We start from the raw sequence: 19,887 nt of genomic DNA, 5'->3' as shown, positions 1-19,887 counted from the left end.
AATTACAAACAGCTGAGCAGGAGTACTAATAAAGATGCCAGTATCAGCAGTGTATATATATATATGGATGCAGCTTGCTAAAAAGCCTGCTAGCATTAGCTGCTGTTTTTTTTTTTTTTTACTTTATTTTATTATTCAAGTAATGAAATGAAGGGCTCAAAATAGGATTTCACAAACTAATGGGTGGATTCACAGTGGCTGTGTCCATCTTTTTATATAATGTCAGTGGTAGTAAGGAGAGTTGATGTGCAAATGTGCATTAAATTAGTGTGCAGGAATGTGCAGTAATCATACCCTGATCATGTTCATCTGAACGCTGTTTTGGAAGAAAGCCCAGAGTTGAGGTCCCACCTCTTCCCAGGCCTTGGCCATATTTTGGAGCCTCTCTAGCTCCTCAAAGGTTGTGTTGGCCTGGACAAACACAAATACACACATCCTATGAAAGTTGAAAAATATTTCCAGAGTAGTACAACAAAAGCATATTTAACACACAGCGGTCGCGTTCTGTGCTAAATACACTGTCAATAATGAGTTTGGTGGAAGTGTCAGTTGTTAAAGGATAGTGTCAGTTAAAAATAAAAAAAGGAGAGATCAAAAAAGTCCACTAACACTTTATCTAAGGTTTAAGCTGCAACATACAGCGGATAACAATGGAATGTTACATTATGTAATTTGGCTACATTCAAAACGCCGCTCAAAACTCTCGAAACCCCACTCTGTTTTGTGTCAGGAGGATTAAAAGAGACATAACAGATCTGTTTTTCCTTCCACTGCCGCGCCCCCACACTTACACTGAATTCTCTCCCTCCTCTTCCCATCCCTCACATTGCATCACATTACCCCTCACCCCCATCACCGCCACCATCCCTTTGCTTTCCTCTGCTTCTTTAGTCAGCTCATTCCAAAGGTGGGTGGGGGTTTGTATGCATCTACACTGATACTGAGTGTTGAAAGAATCGCAGAAGTGGGGCAAAAGTGAGTTGGAAAAGGGAGAGAGGTGATGGGTCAGGCTGGAGGTGGTCTCACTCACACTCTTTAATATCTTGCGGGCTGCGGGGGAGTCGGGGGTGTAAAGGATCTTTCCCATCAGCAGGGGCTTGACTGAATTCCACACAATTTTCGTGACAGGGTTGGACTCCAGGGTCTGCATCAGGGCATTGCAGAAGGGAGCTAGGGGTAGGGAAAGATGAAGAGAATGAGAAACAAATGGTATTCATATATAATCATTTTTCCTTATGGCCTCCATAAGTGTCAAGCATTCAGACGTAATAAATGATCAACTAAAGAATCTTAATATTAAAAAAAAAAATAGCCAATCAGAGCATATCAGCCAACTTTCTGGAACAAATTTTGCCTTTTGAGGCAAACTCTGTCCAAATGGTAACTGAGTGATCTAAACATCTTTCTTTATGCTTGTGAAATTAGTTCTGTCCCACCTTCTCATGCTAATGAAAGCAAACGACATGTAACAAATACACAATAAGCATAGGTAAAGACTGCATTTGCATAAATAGAAATAAATACGTGAAGTAAGAAGGTGTGTTTTTCTAATATTTAACTATATCTGACTGGTATTTTTTTCTTATTAAGTCACACTTTTATTACAGCACATTTATTTCTTCCTTCATGTTGAATGAAACTATATGATGAAAAGCACTGAACGAGTGAAACTGAATGGCCGTTGTAGTATTTTCTTTCCAGGTCAACCAGTCACTTCCAATCTAAACTTTTCAGTCCAAATGAAAGAGAGGTGTTTGCAGGTTGTGTAAGCGTGAAAATGTATAACTCTGTGACATTTGGACAATCTGAATGTCACAGCAGGCATCAGAGCTGTGACATTTTCATGAGTATGTGTTGTGATGCAAACTTGTGATATTTTTTACTCGTTGTTTTAGATTTCAAAAAAGTCATACTATAACTACTTGTGGTGTCTGCAAAACACTATCATATATAGCGCTATCATATACAGCAGGTACAGGTATATTTCTGTTTCTGTGATTTTTATCTGTAACAAGTACAGTCTTAATATTATATTTGAGTAGAATATTTTTTTAAAAATCCCTCTTTACTTACTGGTAGTATCATCATAGGCATAGTTGTGGTTTTTGGTGCCATTGACCCCCAGAAACACCTTATAATTGTTGTCTTCATACCAGTTGAAAGACAGGACCCTAGAGCCCCCACCCTCAGGATATCCACAGAAGAGACTTGACACGCTGGACATCAACTGGGTGAAAGAGGAAGGACCCCCAGTTTGGAACAGGGAGGACACTGCCTTCATGAGCTCCTGAGAGCTCTCCTGCTCCATCATCTGCGCAAGACAGAGAGGCCCAGTTAAACTTTTAAACAATCCGATAGTCTGCAGCCATGAGGCTGTATCTATAGCAGTGCTTCAATATTAGCATGCTAACATGGTCACAGTGAACACACTCTGCAATTAGCACTAATCACAAAATGCAAAATACAAAAAAGGTGAGCCCAAATCAAACGGAAATTGGATTTTACTGGTGGAAAGGTCAACAAAGCAGAGCACATCCTAAAAAGTGAGTTCCCTGTACACACAGAGAAAATGAGATACTGGTAACACTTTACATGAAGTAAAATATGTGTAAACTATAAAGAAGATATGAACATGATTAATAGTTTATATTTACAAGTTGGTTACTCAGATAACACAAGTCGGGAAATAGGATTTGCTATCATCAGAATAAACTAGGATTTAAAGCACCTTTAAACTATAAACTAGAGTTCAATCACCTCTGTCTAATATACAGTACACACCCCTAACACCAAATGGTTTATATGCTGTATCTCAAACCCTGACTGGCTGTTAGTTTTTAAGTTTTATATATTTTTTTGTCTGGCGTGTCTGTTGATCATTGCTGAGAAGTACGACCAAACATTTTCTGGCCTACAGCAGGATGAGTAACTATTCGGTATTGCTGGAAAGTGTAAACAATCCATTTTGAGTTATTTGACCTTCATCAGATAATTATACACAGATCAGGGATATTTATGTTTGTCATACTCATTCATGCCCTGTGAATTTTTAAGTATAAACGGTCACAAGAAAACAATAGCTTAAAGATAAGCAAAGAAGTTGGACAGAGCTGAGCTGCAAGGTGGATTAAATATCCTCCTATTGAGAGAACAAAAATAGCTTCAACCAGGAGAGCAATTCTCCCTGCTACATGTAACTTCCTCTGTGAAGATAATGAAGGAGGCCATCAATAATTGTATTGCATGTTGCTCCTACATGTTGGTAGGACTGAGTTCCTCCGGGAGCGTTTTGGTTCAAATCATATTTGGATTTATTAGCACGGGTCATCACTGATTTGGCTCCAGAGGTGAGTGATGAAAATGGCTCTTTGATAGTTTATGACTCCTACTCAAAGCTACCTTTTACATGTGGACACGCGCAGACATAAGCATGCTACAACACACCCCTCATGTCTGTCGCGCTCACTCCCTCTTCCTCTGTTTTCTTATGTATTATTTCTCGCACAAAAACATCCACACACACACTGAACTGAAAGGAAGAAGAGGTGGGTAATGAGAGCTTTTGGCTCGCCTTTCTGTCACCACGGTGATACGAAGGTCCCACCTACAGGATGTGTCACCTCAAAAGAATGTCCCTCTTTTCCTCCCCCCCTCTACCTCCCACCCTCCTCTCTCTTTCTCTCTCACCCCTGGCTAAGGTGATGATGGGATACGCTCTCCCTTGGGACAAACCATGAACGTGCCTAAACACACATCTCAGTCACAGTGATTTGTGTGTATGTGTTGCCTGATAAACACACAGACATTATTCTACTCTATTGTGTTACAATGCTGTTTTATACTGTTTGTGCTTTGTGTTATATATAAACCAATATATCCCATTTCATTATGTTCTACCGTATTTGTTCTAGTCGACTCTCTTAGTTTTATTCTATTTTAGTCTAATATTTTAGATGTGTAATAACGTATCTGTGTTTCTGTGTGGCTGTGACTTGTTAACAACATGTCAGCATACTATGTCTCCTTCTTCTGACTTTAATTGAATAGTGATAGTTCTTGAAAGCTGATTTTATTATTTTTTATCATCCATTTTCTTTTTACTTTTTCAGTTATTTGTTCATTATCTTCTCATTCATACATTTTTTTCTTTCATTTGCGCAAATGTGTGTATATGTGTGTTTACCTTTCTATTCCACGTGTATTCTTCTTGTAGAAAAAAATGTAATCTACAGTATCTACTGTATTCTCTTCAACCCTGTTCTATTCCATTGTAGTTAGTGTTTCAGATCCATTCATTTATAATGCATGTGCATGCATATACATTACATGTATGCAGATACACAACAGACATATTTTTAGCTCACAAAGCGCTTGCGAAAATGTATTTTTTAACACATACTGTACATGTAACCCTCACAGTATTGAGCACATCATTCAGCTTCTTCTGGGAGCGATTCTTGAACGGGGAGCAACGGAAGAGGCGAGTTTCCTGCATGACTAAAAATACTAGTGCCTTTGATACTGAGGGCTTGAGAAGAAGAAGAGACTCAAGGAGCAGAAGAGAAGGGATGGATGACATTTGGACTACTTACATCTTGGATCTTTGCTGATGTTGCCTTAAAAGCCTGGCCCCAGAAATGCAGGTCAATGCCCACGGAGCTTCTGTCCAAAACTTGAGGCATCTAGGGGGGAACAAAACAGGAGATCTATTAAAGTAAAATGAGATTATTACAGATAAAGGGGGATTTAAACACAACTGGTCCTTTGTTCTTTTATGTTATAACCATTACTGCTCTTTTTAAATCATATAATATCTCAGCTTGTGACTTGTAAATTCATATCTGGTCACAAGTGATTTCCAGGAAACTTCCAGGAATTTGAAGCAATACACTACTGGGCAAAACCACATCAAACGCACATAAAATGCCATATTTTTTTTAACCCGTGCTAAACTTGAGATCCATCAATTGTTTGATGTGGAACTACGTATTATAACTCCCCTACGCATCCTTCAGTGGCATTATCTTCTTGAGAAACCATTAACAGTAGGTGTTAGGAAATGACTGGTCAGGGCAGGAGTGCTGAGGGTAAGGAAACCAGGAGTGCCAAGACAAACACACACACACATGAGATATCCTTCCTCTCGCATTCTTAGTGCCTGAATTTCAATGAACGAAGGAAGGAGGGAGGCAGTATGGTGAGGGGGATAGAGAGAAAGCAAGGGAGTGGGAAGGGAGGGCACTGAAAAGTTGATGCAAGAAGGGAGTCAAGAGTGTAATGATGGGAGGACAGCTGCTATGAGACCAAGGTCAATGTGGTAATGGGCATGATGTGCGATGGAGTTAATGAGTTAAATTAAGAGATCAGATTTCCCACACATAAACTGTCTATCCATCCATTCTCTTATGCTTATCCTTGTCAGGGTCGTGGGGGGGCTGGAGACTATTCCAGTTACCATAGGGCAAGAGGCGGAATTTAAGGTTCTAGGTCAGATTTTTCATCTCTAAGATATTTGACAACATACATCTCTCAAGTCTAAATATAGGGTAGTCTCTAATTGACCCTAATTTGCAAGCTATTTATAGCAACTTCTTCACTATTCCAAGGATTTTCTTTAAAAAAAAAAAAGTAATTAGAGCCACAGCAACACTGTGAAGATGCACTATTTGTCAGGTTTTTAGCAACAATATAAACCAGGTTTGCTAGCAGCTATGTTGACTCAAAATATATGTATGAGAAGTGGAATCCTGTCTTACTGAATACCACAGAGTCTGCAGGCAGGCTCTAAGCCCATTAAAGAAACAGGCCAAGAAGGATAATGCCATGTAAACTCCCTCAGCCAATCACCTGACTCACCCAGGCTGAACCTCAACACAGACATATGATAAAGAGAGAGTACAACATTTACAGCTGGACATGCAGTGAAATGGAGTTTTTGACATTGATATCATATAAATACGATGCAATTTATAAGATGGAAGAGTATGGACAGAATGACTAATTTGATTGTCAATTACAGTGTCGGTTACATATATTCCAATAGCCAGGTTTCCTGTCTCAACAAACAAATCTTTTGTTACACGTTAGGAAAAATCTTTTTCCTATTGCGTAAGCTAACACTAGTTATACACTGTTAGCTGTTTAATAATGTAAAAAAAAGTTCAGGTGCATTTTGTATATGCGAAACTTATCATTTCAGATGAGCGTGAGAGTCCCTGCTGTTGTTTTGTGGATCTTATACTCTTTGTTTCACTATTTGTGTGTGCGTGCAGAACAAGGAGACAAGAGACAAAAATGAAGATAACATTTTTGAGTTGAGGTCAACTTGCTCAAATAATCACAGGTGAATACAAGTGTTATTAAAAAAGAAAGGGTCTGTTTTAGTCCCCATATGCTTTTAAGATAATCGAACATTTCTAAAGAGAGCCAGTGCCTAAAATAAAACCAGCAAACACTTCTACAGACTCCCCTGCTAGAGCCAGCTACTGGGCCTCACGTGCAGCACTGATATCTATGCAAACCTCGACATACATGTACAGTTTCTACAGAGAAGATTTACTGGTATTGTAGCACTCACTTTTGAAGCTTTTGGAGGACAGTACCAATTCAGCTCAGTTCAATTCAATTCTGGTTTATTTAGATAGCACCACATTTGAACAACAGTCCCCTCAAGGCCATTTATAGAATAAGGTAACAACTGTACAGTATTCTGGAGAAAGCACCAACAACCAGCCCCTTGTGAGCAAGTGCTTTGCAGCAGTGGAAAGAAAAAAAATACTGCCTTCTAACAAGAAGAAAGCTCTGGCAGAACCAGAGTCAAGGAAGTGCAGCCATATGCCACAACCCGCTGGCGGGGGAGAAAGAGAAGAGACGGGCAAAACACACACTAAGGGAGAGAGTAGACAAAAATGTAATGACATGCTGCAGTGGTATACAAACATATGGTGAGTAAGAAGAAATGAGTGGAGAAGTACTCAGTGTATCACATGAAGGCTTGCAGTTGTCTGAGCTTACAGCAGCATAGATAAGGAATGGTTCAGAGACACCTATTCCAGCCCTAACTGTAAGCTTTATCAAAAGGGATCCTAACCCTAATCTTAAAACTAGAAAGTGTGTCTGTCTCCTAAATCCAAAGTGGGAGATGGTACCACGCGAGACGGGGCTGATAGCTCTCCCTCTACTTTTGGAAACTCTAAGAGCCACAAGTAAGCCTGCAGTCTGAGAGTGAAGTGCTCTATTGCAATCAAATGGTACAATGAGGTCTTTCATATACGATGAGCCCTGATTATTCAGAGCTTTGTATGTGAGGAGAAGGATTTCAGATTAAATTGTGGATTCATCATGAAACCAGTAAAGAGACGCTAATATGAGAGAAATGTGATCTCTGTATGAAGTATGATCTGTTAGTACCGTTACTCTTTGGATAAACTTGAGTATTTGCTGGGAACATTTAGAACAAATTGATAAAAATAAATTACAATAGTCCAAATTACAATAATCCAGCCTAGACCTAATAAATGCATGAACTATTTTTTTTTTATCACTCTTAGATGGGATGTTTCTAATTTAAGAGATATTGCAAGCAGTCCTGCTTTCTTTCACATGTGTTTAATGTCCACACTATCCAACATATCCTGGTCAAAACTGCCTCCAAGAGCTCTCACACTTTTGCTGGAGGCCAGCGTAATGCCATCAAGGGTGTATGTCTGGTTATACACCAGGTAAGATCCATTATTTTTATATAATAACTTTGTTTTGTCTTTAAAAGATTCCCAGTGTTTAGCCAATTGATTTGTGTCACCTGGCTTCACTGAGAAATGAAGCTGGGTATCATCTGTAAACCAATGGAAATGAACGCAGTGTTACTTGATATTGTTATTGCCTAAGGAAACCATGTACTGTATAATGTAAAAAGTATTGGTGCCAGCACAGAACCCTGTGGCACTCCATGACTAAATGCCAGATGTGAAGACTTTCCATCTTCCACTACATCAATTTTACTGATCCCGCAGCTAATATTAAAAAGTCCATATAATAGGTTTGTAGATGAGTGACTGTCTGGTCTGCACCGACTAAATCCAGGTTTGAGCTGTATTTATTGGCCAAAATTTAATGAATTCTCTCTGAAAACGTCTTGCAGTGAATATGCCTGACACACTCAGAAAATACACAGCAGTGTGTGACTCTAAAACTGTGTAGGACAATTTTGCCTGAGTTTGTGTTATGGTCTTGGGTCAGTAACCCAGGGTTTTGGAATTTGTATTACTATTATTATGATTACTGTTGTTCTTGGGTTTATTTATGGTTATGACTTCTAGTGTTATGGTTTCTGTTTTGTACTTCCAGCACTCAAGTTTTTCTCTGTTCTGCAAATTCTAGTTCTTAGGTTTAGCTCCTCTTGTTGCTGCATTTCTATGTGTTTTGTTTACACTTCCCTGTTGTGTCATTATGGGTAACAGCTGTTTTCCCATGTGTGTTCACTTTCCCAATTAACCTCCAGTGTACTTAGGTCTCGTGTTTCTTACTGTTAGCTGTCTGGTTGTCTGCTTATGTTCTCTCCCATAGTCACAGCCAAAGTAAAGGTCATAGTTTGACATCTCAGTTTGAGTCAAGTCACTGTTCAGTTTCGTTCCTGTAATCAATCAGCAGCTAAATAAACGCTCCGCTATTGGTTCGCATCTCAGCTCAGTTTCCCTCTGTGTCTGCGTTTGGATCCACACCTCTCTCTCTCTCTCTCCGCACGATTTGCCTCCAGAAATTGTGACAGTTTGGACCCACATTTATCGCTTCAGGTTTGAACTGTGAAGCTACCAGACTTTGATAGATTAAAGTGCTTACAAATATTAAATAATATATAATATAAATATGTACATGACTTAATGCATTAATACATCCTGACATTCCAAAGCAGAGTAAATATGCAAAATCAATACAGTAACACAAGAGATGCACATCGATATCCATCAGTGAATGTGTGAGTATCTATAATGACCAGTCTTTCAATAGAGAGCAGTGCGTGGATGTGGGAACCAACATCTGCTGTTAGACATACTAGATCATCACCTAGTGATATGAATGATGCACCACTGTATAAGTTAAAACAAGCTACTAACCAGCTTAAAGATCTTGAAGAAGTCCAGATTAGCATACAGGACATCCTCTATCCTCTGGAGCCTTTGCTGGCTCAGGGCACACATAGCATTGCGGACCCCATGCAGTCCCATGCGAGTGGGGAAGAACAGGAAACGCTCCAAGAGGGCCTGACTACATGCTATGTCTTTCAGCTGCAGGTCTGGGACTCCAAATGCAAACTGCAAAACAGCATCAAAATATTTGTATTCATATTCAGTAAGTTACTATAATGTGTATAATGTCTTTTTAGACAAGTGCAATTGCCACAATCCAGGTAAAGCATGGTTTTAATTTTGATTCTCTGCAAAAATTCATCATTAACCTCTGCAAAAATATTTCTAAAAAGATGTACCTGTTCAAGTCGTATTTGTGCATTGACAAGTTGATAAACTATAGACTCCGAGAGCCCGGCATCTCTTAACAGGAAGGCTGTGAGAACTTCATCATCCTTCAAAATATCATCCACCTTCAGCCCGCGACCTAAACGGAAAATCATGAACAGAGATAGCGAAAGGTCAAAACCAGCAAAAAAATAACTTTGACCCACTGCGCTGAGGAAATGATTCACAGCAGAAAAGATTGACACAGATTTTCAGAGAAAACGCAGTGAGGAAGGGTGTTTATGCACATTTCCCTGCCAAAAACTAAAGCTAATTTCTTAGGAAGAAATACTGAGAACACATTTTGGGTATGCCTTTGGGCCTAGTCATAAAAAACGGCATGTGACTCAGCACCATAATGTGCAAATTACCCAGGATTAAAAGGCCAAAGTGAAAAATAGTGAAGGGAAGTTTATAAACCACCATGGAGGAATTCTTTTTGTGTAGATGTCATGTACGTTTTAAAGCAAGTGGCAAAATCTACAATAAAAGACATTTTTAAAGCCTGCATCCATGCAGCACTGAAAATGTATAACGTAATTTACAGAAATTGGACAAAATAAATAAATATTTTTAAAGCTGTTTTCTGTTTATGTTAGGTTAAGAATGAATGTCTCTTAAAAGGAAAATTATTAGCACTTTTAGGTTCACATCTGTCCAGAAACCTTGTTCTCAATAGTCATTTTTTTGTCAGCTTATTAATAAAAACGTCTACTGGCCACTTTCCTCTTTTTTGACTTCACCTGAGACTGCAGACGGATTGTTGCGTAAAGTTTCCATGAAGTTTGAGAACGATGACATTTCATGCCAAAGCCTGCCAAGCTGTTGGACCTCCGTGTCATTGAGCAGAAGCTTTTGGATGTTGCTGTAGAATCGCGCCAATCTGGAATAACCCCCCCAAAAACACACACAAAAAACCATTTTTTTATAAGGTTAAAAGTGGTTTTTACCAAGTTTAAAAGAGCTGAGTTATGCTTACACCGAGTTATTATAATTGGAAACAACGCCTGGGGACTCTCCTCGGGTTGGATATCTAAAGCAGGGATTGTTGACGTTGCAGAAGATGCCCTGAATCCAAGGGAGAATCCCTGTAGAGGGCAGCGCCTTGTTGGGGAAATGACCTAAAGAAACACAGACTACGTTAGAGGCAATGTGAGAGGTTGTGATTTGATGTTAACAGAACTGTGAAAGGGTAAAGGCATACTATTTTTACAAGGAAAGAAAGGAATTTCAGCAGATACAATTTTGTCTTTTTCTTTTCTTTTCTTTTCTAATTTGAAAACTTGATGCATAATTGGCAATTTCTTCTTACACTCATGTTGTTGGTACAGTGGATTGGCTTTCCTCAGCCACACCAAACCAATGAATAGCAACACTGGCCAGAAGATCTCCACCAGGAAGCGGATCTGGATAGACAGATGTGATACAGTCATACACCGTGAAGTATGACAACAACAGAAACACAACCAAAACAATTGCCATAGGGTTTGAACATTAATATATATACATATATATATATATTATACATATATATATGTATGTATATTAATGTTCAAACCCTATGGCAATTGTTTTGGTTGTGTTTCTGTTGTTCTCATACTATTTATTTATATATATACAATATATATAAAAAGTGTTACCTTCTGTCTCTTTCGAAGAGTCCAGTTTTTCCACAGTAACAGGCTGACTTGAGAGCCAGTCTTCATTGCTCTGCAGCTCAACCCCTGGAAGGGGTCATCAGACTTTAATAAACCTGCAGATAACATAACTCCATTAGTGATGACATTTACTACAGCTATTTCGAAGACACGAGACAAACTAGATCAAATTATTGGAGTTCAGAAAGACCCATATGTGGATCTAGCCCTAAGAGCACGTCTTGTCTTGGGCTGGATTTTGTCTTGTGCTCATTTCATATCAACAGACATATCAGATATTTGAACTGGTTTATGAGAGGTTTTACTACAACTGCAGATAATTAATTCACAAAACACACAGAACCCTGACAGGCTCCGCAAAACCACTGAACCTCTATTAATTAATGCAAAAGGACAAATTTTACCTGCAGTGGCAATGGGTGATGTTATTAACTACCATATGTGTTAACAGACACGGTTACAGGATGTATTTACATGACTTTGTGCGTGTATACAAATAAAGCTTTATACTTGCAATTTGAACCTACTCTCATGCAGATGTATTCCAAAGGCAAATTAATTTTCAGGGAGATGTTAAGGGAAAAATGCCAGTGACATATACAGGATATGTGCAGATGGTGCTTCAGAAAATCTCGGACATGAAGAGTAATTTGCTCAGTGCAACGTGTCCAACAGATTACCTCAGAGCGCATGAACACCTGTCTGGAAAACAGGGGATGCTGTAAGACTAAAACAGGAGAGTAAAAGCTATCATTATGTATGTGACATCTCTGGATGTAATTTTGGGGTTTTTTGTGCTTGCTGCTCTCATCCTTGGGAAAAAAAGCTGAAAAAAAGAAGAAAAAACCCCTGGCATAAATCACTTTAAAAGGCACTGGTCTGCCATGTCCCACCAGAACAGCTTTAATGTACTTAGGCACCTTTCTATGTCTCTATTGGTCAGAGTGAACACCATTGCAATTATTGCATTGATAGTCCCTCATTTGCTGTGGTGATGGTGGACAAAACACCCTAACACACCGCTCCAATATCTCCCACAGGTGTACGAACTGGCTGAGCTTCCCTCAAGTATAACCAGTGGCCATGACACCCTTCACTGAGTCTGAAGTCTTATTTTGTTTGTTGTTAAATTTGTCATTTACCTTTATGCAAGTTAGAAAAATAGTCATTTTGGAATATGGGGGCAGTTCTGATACAGTTTGGGTCCACTCATCCCTTTAAAGAAAGGTCACAGCAAATCAATACCAAGATGTTCTGAGTGAATCTAAAAGCCAAACAGTAATTAGCAGCCATATCTCTTTGTTACACGATCTTCCAAACAACTTAGTCAACAACAAGCTTAAACAAGTAAATACAGATCCTTACCTGTTATGGAATGATAGAAAAGTAGAACGACATCTAGAGAAACAGGTTCACCGACAAGCTGAAGTATTGGGAAAAAATTAAGCAAGGTAAGAGATCCGTGTGCCTTCTAGCTGCCCACTCCCTCTCCTCTGCCTGCAGGTCAGCAGCACTCCTAATCTGATTGCTCTAATCTCCCAGCTCAACATGGGCAAGCAGAAAAAACACAACCGTCATCCATTTTGAGGCAGAATTAAGGGGATACCTACAGAAGAGGAAAGGAGGAATCCAGGTGGAGAGACATTTCATCCTATACTGGAGATGTGTTTCATCACGGCGGCAACCAGTGTGCTTTTAGAAAGATAAAGGAGCAAGATTTACCTGCACAGTCACTGCACATCACTCTGGAAGAAAGCCTTTCAGCTAAGCACCTCCATAATAAATCAGTTTGGACTGAGTGACACAGGAGCTGATCAGACTCAGAGACAAGGGGGTTTGTTTCAGTTCTGAAATGACTCATTGTTTTGAGCAGCTCGACAAGGTGGAGTAGGTGACATGGGAAATTAGGTGAAGGGAATCTGAAATCTTGACGGTATCACATTAAAGCTACTGTGTAGAGATAAAAAAGAAGAAAAAAGTGAGTACCCTTATAAGTAAGAGGGAAAACTGAAACAGACACACACCAAATAAATATAGCATAAAGCAATAAATTTAAAACAACCTTTCAAATATAACCTTGATTCTCCAGGGCGCTGAACAGAAATCTACAAACAAAACAACAACAACAAAACTCAATCTCAGAGTCATTTCAAATGTTTAATTTGCAGCAGGAACTGTTGCGTGTCATTCGTCTTCCGTATAGTCACAAAAAATGTGAATAAACACAACCTTTGTGACAGACATGGAATATGCATCAATGAATATAAAAATGTACAAAGATACAAATGATTTACATGCTGAGAAAAGATGTACCAATCACAGGCTATGAACACATTAAAAGATGTAAATGTTGACTTCTTTATCAGTAAGAACCCTCATGCTTGAAGTACTTACATCTATACCTAGTGGAATAAGAGTTAAACTAATTTTTTAAAATAAAAGGCAACCCCAGAATCTGAACCTGGATTATTAAGTGCAGTGTGTAAAATATATTTCTGTATAAATCAAATATTCAAGAAGAAATGTGATAGGCTTAAAGTTCGTTTCAGACAGAAATTGATTTGTTTCCAGTTTTCTTTGTCATACATTTAATCAATTTATTTATTTAAAAATGTGGCAATAAACGATTGTGTTGGCATCGACATTTTCAGCGCTTAAACCAGCTGCTGTTGACTTAGACATATGAAAGAATATATTAGCACTTTTATAACACTTTTATGGTTTATTTTCACAGGTCGACATTTCCTTCCATGCTCAGCTTGGTGATAAAAATCTTTTCCCTAGCATTCACTGTGATAAAGTAATATTTACAGATATCATATTAGTTTTTTTGTTTGTTTCTCTTTTTTTTGGTGTCAGACAAAATGAGCCTCTCTGTGTTCGAGCTCCTGCAGCCGCCGGGGTCGCAGTCTTTGGTAAACAGGTTTATTCTCACTAGGGCTAAGGTCATCAGGGCTGCTAGGGGGAGGAGACTGAGGGGGTGACATGGGAGCAGAGGTTGAGACCCCAGAGTCTATGGCACTGTCAGTGGAGTCCTGAGTCTGGAGTGGCGTCTGTGTGGGGCTTTTAAGGACAGGGGACGGACACGCTGCTTCAACAGGGCTGTTGGGGAAAGACGATGAGGTGGTGGTGGTGGTAGTAGCAGGTGATGTGGTAATGATGGTGATGTTGGTGGTGGGTGACAAAGTAATGGTAGTGGAGATGATGGTGGGGGTGGATGATAAGCTGGTGGTGGTGGCGGTAGTTAAAGTAGTATTCCAGTTTGGGAGTGTTGTAGCACGGCCGTTGTTGGAAACAGGGGGCTTGTAGAAAGTTCCAGAAGGAGGGTGCAGAGTCCTCGGTGCCCTGAGTGTTAGTGGAAGGTTTGGTGAGCTGCTAGACTCGCAGAGTGAACTCTGAGTGTCATTTTCCCTTTTGGAGGTCCAAACAGACTTGAGTGACGATGTGTAAAGGTTACTGGAGAATACGGTGCTAACGCTACTCGTCGTTGGAACCACAGACGCAGTTGTTGGGGTTGCAACATTGCTAACAGGTATCGTTGCCTTTACAGGCTGCACTCCAGAACTGGCAGATGGCAGGTTGGCCATTATCATAGCAGTCCTGGGTGTAACATCATAGTGCTTGTACTTCTTGTCCCACGTCCTCCTCTGAGTGTCAATAAAAGGAGTAATGTAGTAGGTACTAACCCTGGATGAGCCACTTTGCCGAGCCCTCTCTGGCTCTGGCATCTCCTGTATAGTTTCAGCAATGGTCTCCCGCTTAACAGAGCCTGAATCAACAACATCGCTGGTGTTTCGATTATTCCTCTCGCCGGTTTGAGCTGGTGCGGGCAGGCGTTCCAGTGGCATGCTGACTGGTCGAGACGCTTGTCTGGCGCGCTGGTGGCGCAGCTGTACCTTTGGTGCCATGGTGGTGACAGAGGAGACGATGGTGCTGGGACGACCAAACACTAAGGTTGATCTCTGAACATCTCCTCCACTAGAAGCCTGGACCCCGTTGACTCTGTCCAATGTCGAGACCCCTATTTTGTGTTTTCCTGGTCGGACCTCCTGCACCTCACCCATGATGTGAGATGATGGGATGACAGATGAGTATCTTTTGTAGATTTTGGTGCTCTGAAACGATATAAACAGATTACAATAAACTAAACTGTATCTACATGTAACAAAAACACCTGAAACCTAGAGGAGGGAGAATTTTTTGTTTACTGTTTTGTATAGATGAGTTGTTGTTTTTTTAATTTTGCCATAGAGTAATTTCTATTAAAAAAAATAAAAAAATACTGAATCTTTTTGATTACATTAATATACTGTATTAAAGTTGATTTTATTAACACTGAACTGTTGGGAAAGATCATTTTAAAGGCACATATGGCCTCTTTTCACTTGACTGGTTACACCCTAATCACAGCATAAACAAAATGACTCAAATTTGGTTTTATGATTGCCTTAATCCCTCCTCACCTCTTTGATGTCAGTCAGGGAGGTTGAGTGTCTGCTAAGCTGTCGAATCTTCTCCTGCGGGGTAAGTCTGGGGGAGGCCTGGCCAGCGCTGCTTGTGTCAGAACTAGGTAGGAAAGATGCATCAAAGACTGTCTGAAAGTGTTTCACCAGCTGCTCCACCATCAGTGCCTGGTAGGGGTAATCCACCAGGGAGGACAGAGACACCTCTGCATCTGTATGCTGTGGCTTCACCAGTGTGGGGCCAAAGATGATGCCAAGGTTGCTCGCAGTCATTTTGTTCTCTTCGGCCTGCTCTGAGACTCTGTGGGAGTCAAAGAGTGATAACAGTTTTCATTTGAAAAAGACATCTTTCTAGGTATGGTTCAAGTATTGCTATATCTGTTTAATGAAACACAACAAAATGAGACATAAAGCGACATTCTGTAGAGCAGCATCGGTCCCTTTATTGATCTGGATAACAAGATGTGATAATAGTTTTCAGCGAATCACCTTTGACACTGAGAATCTGAAACAACTACCAAAACCTCAACAATCATCTACATGCCAATTGCATGTTTCTGTCATGCCGTGGCCTAAAAGTCCTGCAAATCAAGTAAGAACATCAACTAAGTTAAATTAAAGTATATATATTCTATTTAGAGTTTTATTAATGGTGGTGTAAATTTAAAGTTGCGTGTAATGAGATCGACAGAGAACTAATTTTGTGTTAGTAAGCCTGCTACTTCCGCTATGCTACAGAGAAGTCTCTGCTTCCCTTTCTGTTATGAGGAACTACACATATTATTCTAATTATGAGGAACAGACTGAATTTACACTCTGAAATAACTCGGGGTTTTGGTTTTCAGCCTTTACCTGTGTAGATGTGCGATCAGGTAGCGCAGAGTCCTGTAGTTGGCTGGGGGCAGCTGGCGGAAGAGATCTCTGATCTTAAAAATGACTCTGTTCAGCTGCATACTCGGCCCAGTCTTCTCTCTTGGCTGGTTGTTTTGAGCTTTATTATCAGCCTCTTCCACTATCACCCTCTGGCACTCTTTTGCCAAACCGATGACATCATTGTAGAATCGATAATGGATCAGTGGCTCTGGTAACTGAGTAAAACAACCAAAGTGTTTTGAGTTTCTTGTAGTGGAAAATATCAATATGCTAATTTTACATGTACCCAAAAAACTAAATCCAAATGAAAGAAGCACAATAAAGTAAGGGTAAAATCTAAATGATCGACTTAACATTAACTTAACAATACTTCACATCATAACAGCCTTTAAACATAAACAACCTTTAACTTAAGTGGCATGCTAATTCTCAATAACCTCCCAACAAGTAAGAATTTCAGGCCCACCTGTCTAAGATAGAGCTTGAGAACATTGCTGATGTCGTGAGGGGAGAGATCAGACAGCTCAACCAAGTCCTTCCCATTTTCAAACGCCTGACAGAGCTTCTCAACGCGTGATTTGGCACCATTCACACGATAAATGCCCTGTGAGATGTACACAGACCAATGCATTTTTTAATGTAACTCATAATCACAGAAAATATTTGATACATAAGTCAATGGTAATGTATTTAAGGTCACACATGAACTTTTATAGCTTTAAAACTGCAACACAATAAGAGATGAGGTAGTAAAAGTAACCATCCCTGCATCACAGGGAAAAAAGACTTACCTTGATGTTGAGGGCTCGACTCTCAATCTCAGAAGTGCACTTCTTGATTATAAAGGGGATACCATCTGGACTGTTTTTTGCTGCTTGGGCAAAATCAATACCAAACAGTTGTAGCCTGCCTTGTAGCTTTTTATGACCACACTGGATGGCGAGTGTCTCCAAACACTTCTTATGGCAGGCCAAGGAGCACTGTAAAAGACAGATAGTATTAGTCAAATGAAGCGACAGTATAATTAACTTGTGTCTTCCCTGCAGAATTGCAAAATACACTGATCCTTTATAAACACCTAATACACAAGATAATTATCACGATGAGCATATTTACTGTACCTCTTCACATTCAGCTCCATGGAAAACGACCAGACTATCACATTCTCTGCATTTAGACGGGGCTCGAAGTTTTCTTAGCTTATGGGTTTGAGCAGCTTTGGACATCTGAGCATTTCGGAAAGGACCAGGAGAACTGGAGGTCTCTGTCACCATCTCTGCCAGACCTAAAAAACAGAACCGCTGATGAGGAAAGGAACTAACTCCACAAGTGACATCATTCAGAGTTATTATTAGAAGGGAAGCTGGCATTTACTTCAAAGCAAAAAAAACAAACAAACCTAAATTGTAAGAGAATTACACTATCTTCTAGTTAGCATAATTATTTTAAAATCTGCTATTATGGTGGCTTTTTATAGTTAAATGGGCTTTCTAACCATGCACACTGAAAAATAGGTCGAATAGCTCATTGGCTGTTTAATTTCACTGTAAGAACACAATGACTGGATGAGGTCAACACAGATACAGGAAGTGTTAGCTGAAACTATCAGCCAAAACTAACACGACCTCTATCTGTGCAGTGCCACTGAGTATAAAAACATTTGATCTAAGCAAAAACCACCACAGATTTGGACTAGCAGAACACCGCCATGTGTAATACATGATAAAGAATTATGCAATGGTCGCTAACTATTTCTCCATCCCTTTCTAGACTTCCTTGTCACAAAAAGGTATACAATGATTACCTTGCTATCCTCCTGAGCAGAAGGGTACACAGAGAGCATACAGTGACAGGAACAAAACACACCCACAATTACAAACATATCTCACCATTGTCTGAGGGGGATGGTGCCTCTCTGTCATCCAGATCGTCAGCAGAAGACATGGTCCCAGTGGAAGGAGTTCTGGGCAAACGGCGCTTAAAGTCGCCTGAACAAATGTGTACCAAAATGCTCAGTTACTATATGAAAATGTAGTTTTACCACACAAGAGCAAAATCAGGGACACTAGATAAAAACATAAGCTATACCATGCACGAGTAGATTTACTGCTGAATATTTCACAAGATAAAGTGAACAGATCACAGTAAAAGCCATATCTGTTCATCTTCTCAGATCACTTAGACTGTGTCCAATATGATAAAAGTTTTATTTTACTGTCTCGTATATTCATATTTTTATAACCAGATCCTCAAATACTCATTTCCCTGCCTAATGTGATCATTTTCAGTTACTACTGGTCAAACACTCACAAGACCTTTATAATGAATTTATGAGACGTTTTAAAATTTAAAGTCCTCTTACCTGGACTGGCAGTGGGGGAGTCCATGGACCTTGACTCACTGCTGCCTCCAGCACTTTCTGAGTCACTGCACATCCCACCCTGGCTCCCCTGACTACTTGAGCCCCATGCTCTCAGTGGGGTCTGGTTTCTTAGAGCTGCAAAAGCACACACAGACCCGCAGTCACACACAAACAGAATAACAACAGAAAATAAAGCTACATGGCAACCGCTCGTGAAGCGACATTTGTAGTGTCAGTTTTAGTTATTTTCAGAAACAAGCAGTTTACACAGATATTCCAGACTTATGGTGATTAAGCAACACACAACCCAAACTGTTTTGACTCTAGTCAAGAGAACATTTCCATGACTCAGAACACAGGGTAAGTCCCTGAGAGGTTCATATAAAGACATTCAACCTCCAGCAACAGTGCCAACCATTCTTAGCTTGTTTCTAAAATTGTACAGTTTCTAAAATAGTACATAGCTATGTTGGATAAAGGTTTATTTTAAGACTCCCCTTTATACCACTAATGTGACACCAAGGGGGAATTTCTGTGAATTTTCTTGTACAGACACAGACAACAGCCATTCTTTTTGACCATTATACTTTCAAAGTGCATCAGCAAGTTAAATAAACTTAACATGTGTTTGAATGTACCTTGTATGTCTGTGCTGCTGCTGGACCTGTGCTCACTGATCTTTGCAGGCCGATGTATGGTACTGTCCGTTTCCTCTCCGCTCAACACGTCACAAGAGGTGGTGGATGCCTGTGACAGGTTGCCGTGGGAGGAATGATAGCTGCCCACTGACCTTTTGCTGCCAAATCTGAGAAATAAAGTTGGTATTTAAGGCTTTCAATTAGAACTTTGATTATGACTAATTGTTTTGTTTTGTTTTTAAACGCTATTGCCCTATTCAGCATTATTATATTTCAGTGTGTATCTGTCGCATTTGGATAGGACTGCTGACTCAACCCTTACTTCACCTGGCGCATAGGTTTTTCGCTTTTCTGGCTCAGAATAGAATTCCTTTGATATGT

General features: G+C 39.8%; 2 protein-coding genes across 6 annotated transcripts in view; both read right to left on the bottom strand.

The window, feature by feature from the left end:
• The window catches only part of LOC120724222 (retinal-specific phospholipid-transporting ATPase ABCA4-like), a 45,575-nt gene extending 32,385 nt beyond the window's left edge, over positions 1-13,190 (bottom strand). For 2 of the 3 annotated variants that reach the window (XM_040016296.1, XM_040016307.1), the window contains exons 1-10: positions 11,153-13,190; positions 10,825-10,918; positions 10,492-10,633; positions 10,256-10,395; positions 9,485-9,612; positions 9,114-9,311; positions 4,593-4,682; positions 2,074-2,311; positions 1,031-1,170; positions 295-411 (exon numbers count right to left, since the gene is read on the bottom strand). In XM_040016296.1, the coding sequence (XP_039872230.1) occupies positions 295-411; positions 1,031-1,170; positions 2,074-2,311; positions 4,593-4,682; positions 9,114-9,311; positions 9,485-9,612; positions 10,256-10,395; positions 10,492-10,633; positions 10,825-10,918; positions 11,153-11,278 (1,413 nt within the window). In that variant the 5' untranslated portion in view covers positions 11,279-13,190. The remainder of the gene's footprint in view (positions 1-294; positions 412-1,030; positions 1,171-2,073; positions 2,312-4,592; positions 4,683-9,113; positions 9,312-9,484; positions 9,613-10,255; positions 10,396-10,491; positions 10,634-10,824; positions 10,919-11,152) is intronic. The other variant, XM_040016316.1, reaches the window with a different exon arrangement.
• A 124-nt stretch (positions 13,191-13,314) lies between these two features.
• The window catches only part of LOC120724234 (rho GTPase-activating protein 29-like), a 31,486-nt gene continuing 24,913 nt past the window's right edge, over positions 13,315-19,887 (bottom strand). For all 3 annotated transcript variants that reach the window (XM_040016328.1, XM_040016336.1, XM_040016345.1), the window contains 9 exons: positions 19,507-19,673; positions 18,869-19,003; positions 18,396-18,494; positions 17,628-17,791; positions 17,298-17,486; positions 16,973-17,110; positions 16,486-16,721; positions 15,634-15,934; positions 13,315-15,285 (listed from right to left, as the gene is read on the bottom strand). In XM_040016328.1, the coding sequence (XP_039872262.1) occupies positions 14,026-15,285; positions 15,634-15,934; positions 16,486-16,721; positions 16,973-17,110; positions 17,298-17,486; positions 17,628-17,791; positions 18,396-18,494; positions 18,869-19,003; positions 19,507-19,673 (2,689 nt within the window). In that variant the 3' untranslated portion in view covers positions 13,315-14,025. The remainder of the gene's footprint in view (positions 15,286-15,633; positions 15,935-16,485; positions 16,722-16,972; positions 17,111-17,297; positions 17,487-17,627; positions 17,792-18,395; positions 18,495-18,868; positions 19,004-19,506; positions 19,674-19,887) is intronic.

Source organism: Simochromis diagramma, unplaced genomic scaffold (genome assembly GCF_900408965.1).
Source record: "Simochromis diagramma unplaced genomic scaffold, fSimDia1.1 OVJJ01000205.1, whole genome shotgun sequence".
NCBI lineage: Eukaryota > Metazoa > Chordata > Actinopteri > Cichliformes > Cichlidae > Simochromis > Simochromis diagramma.
This window is presented reverse-complemented; position numbering and strand designations above follow the sequence as displayed.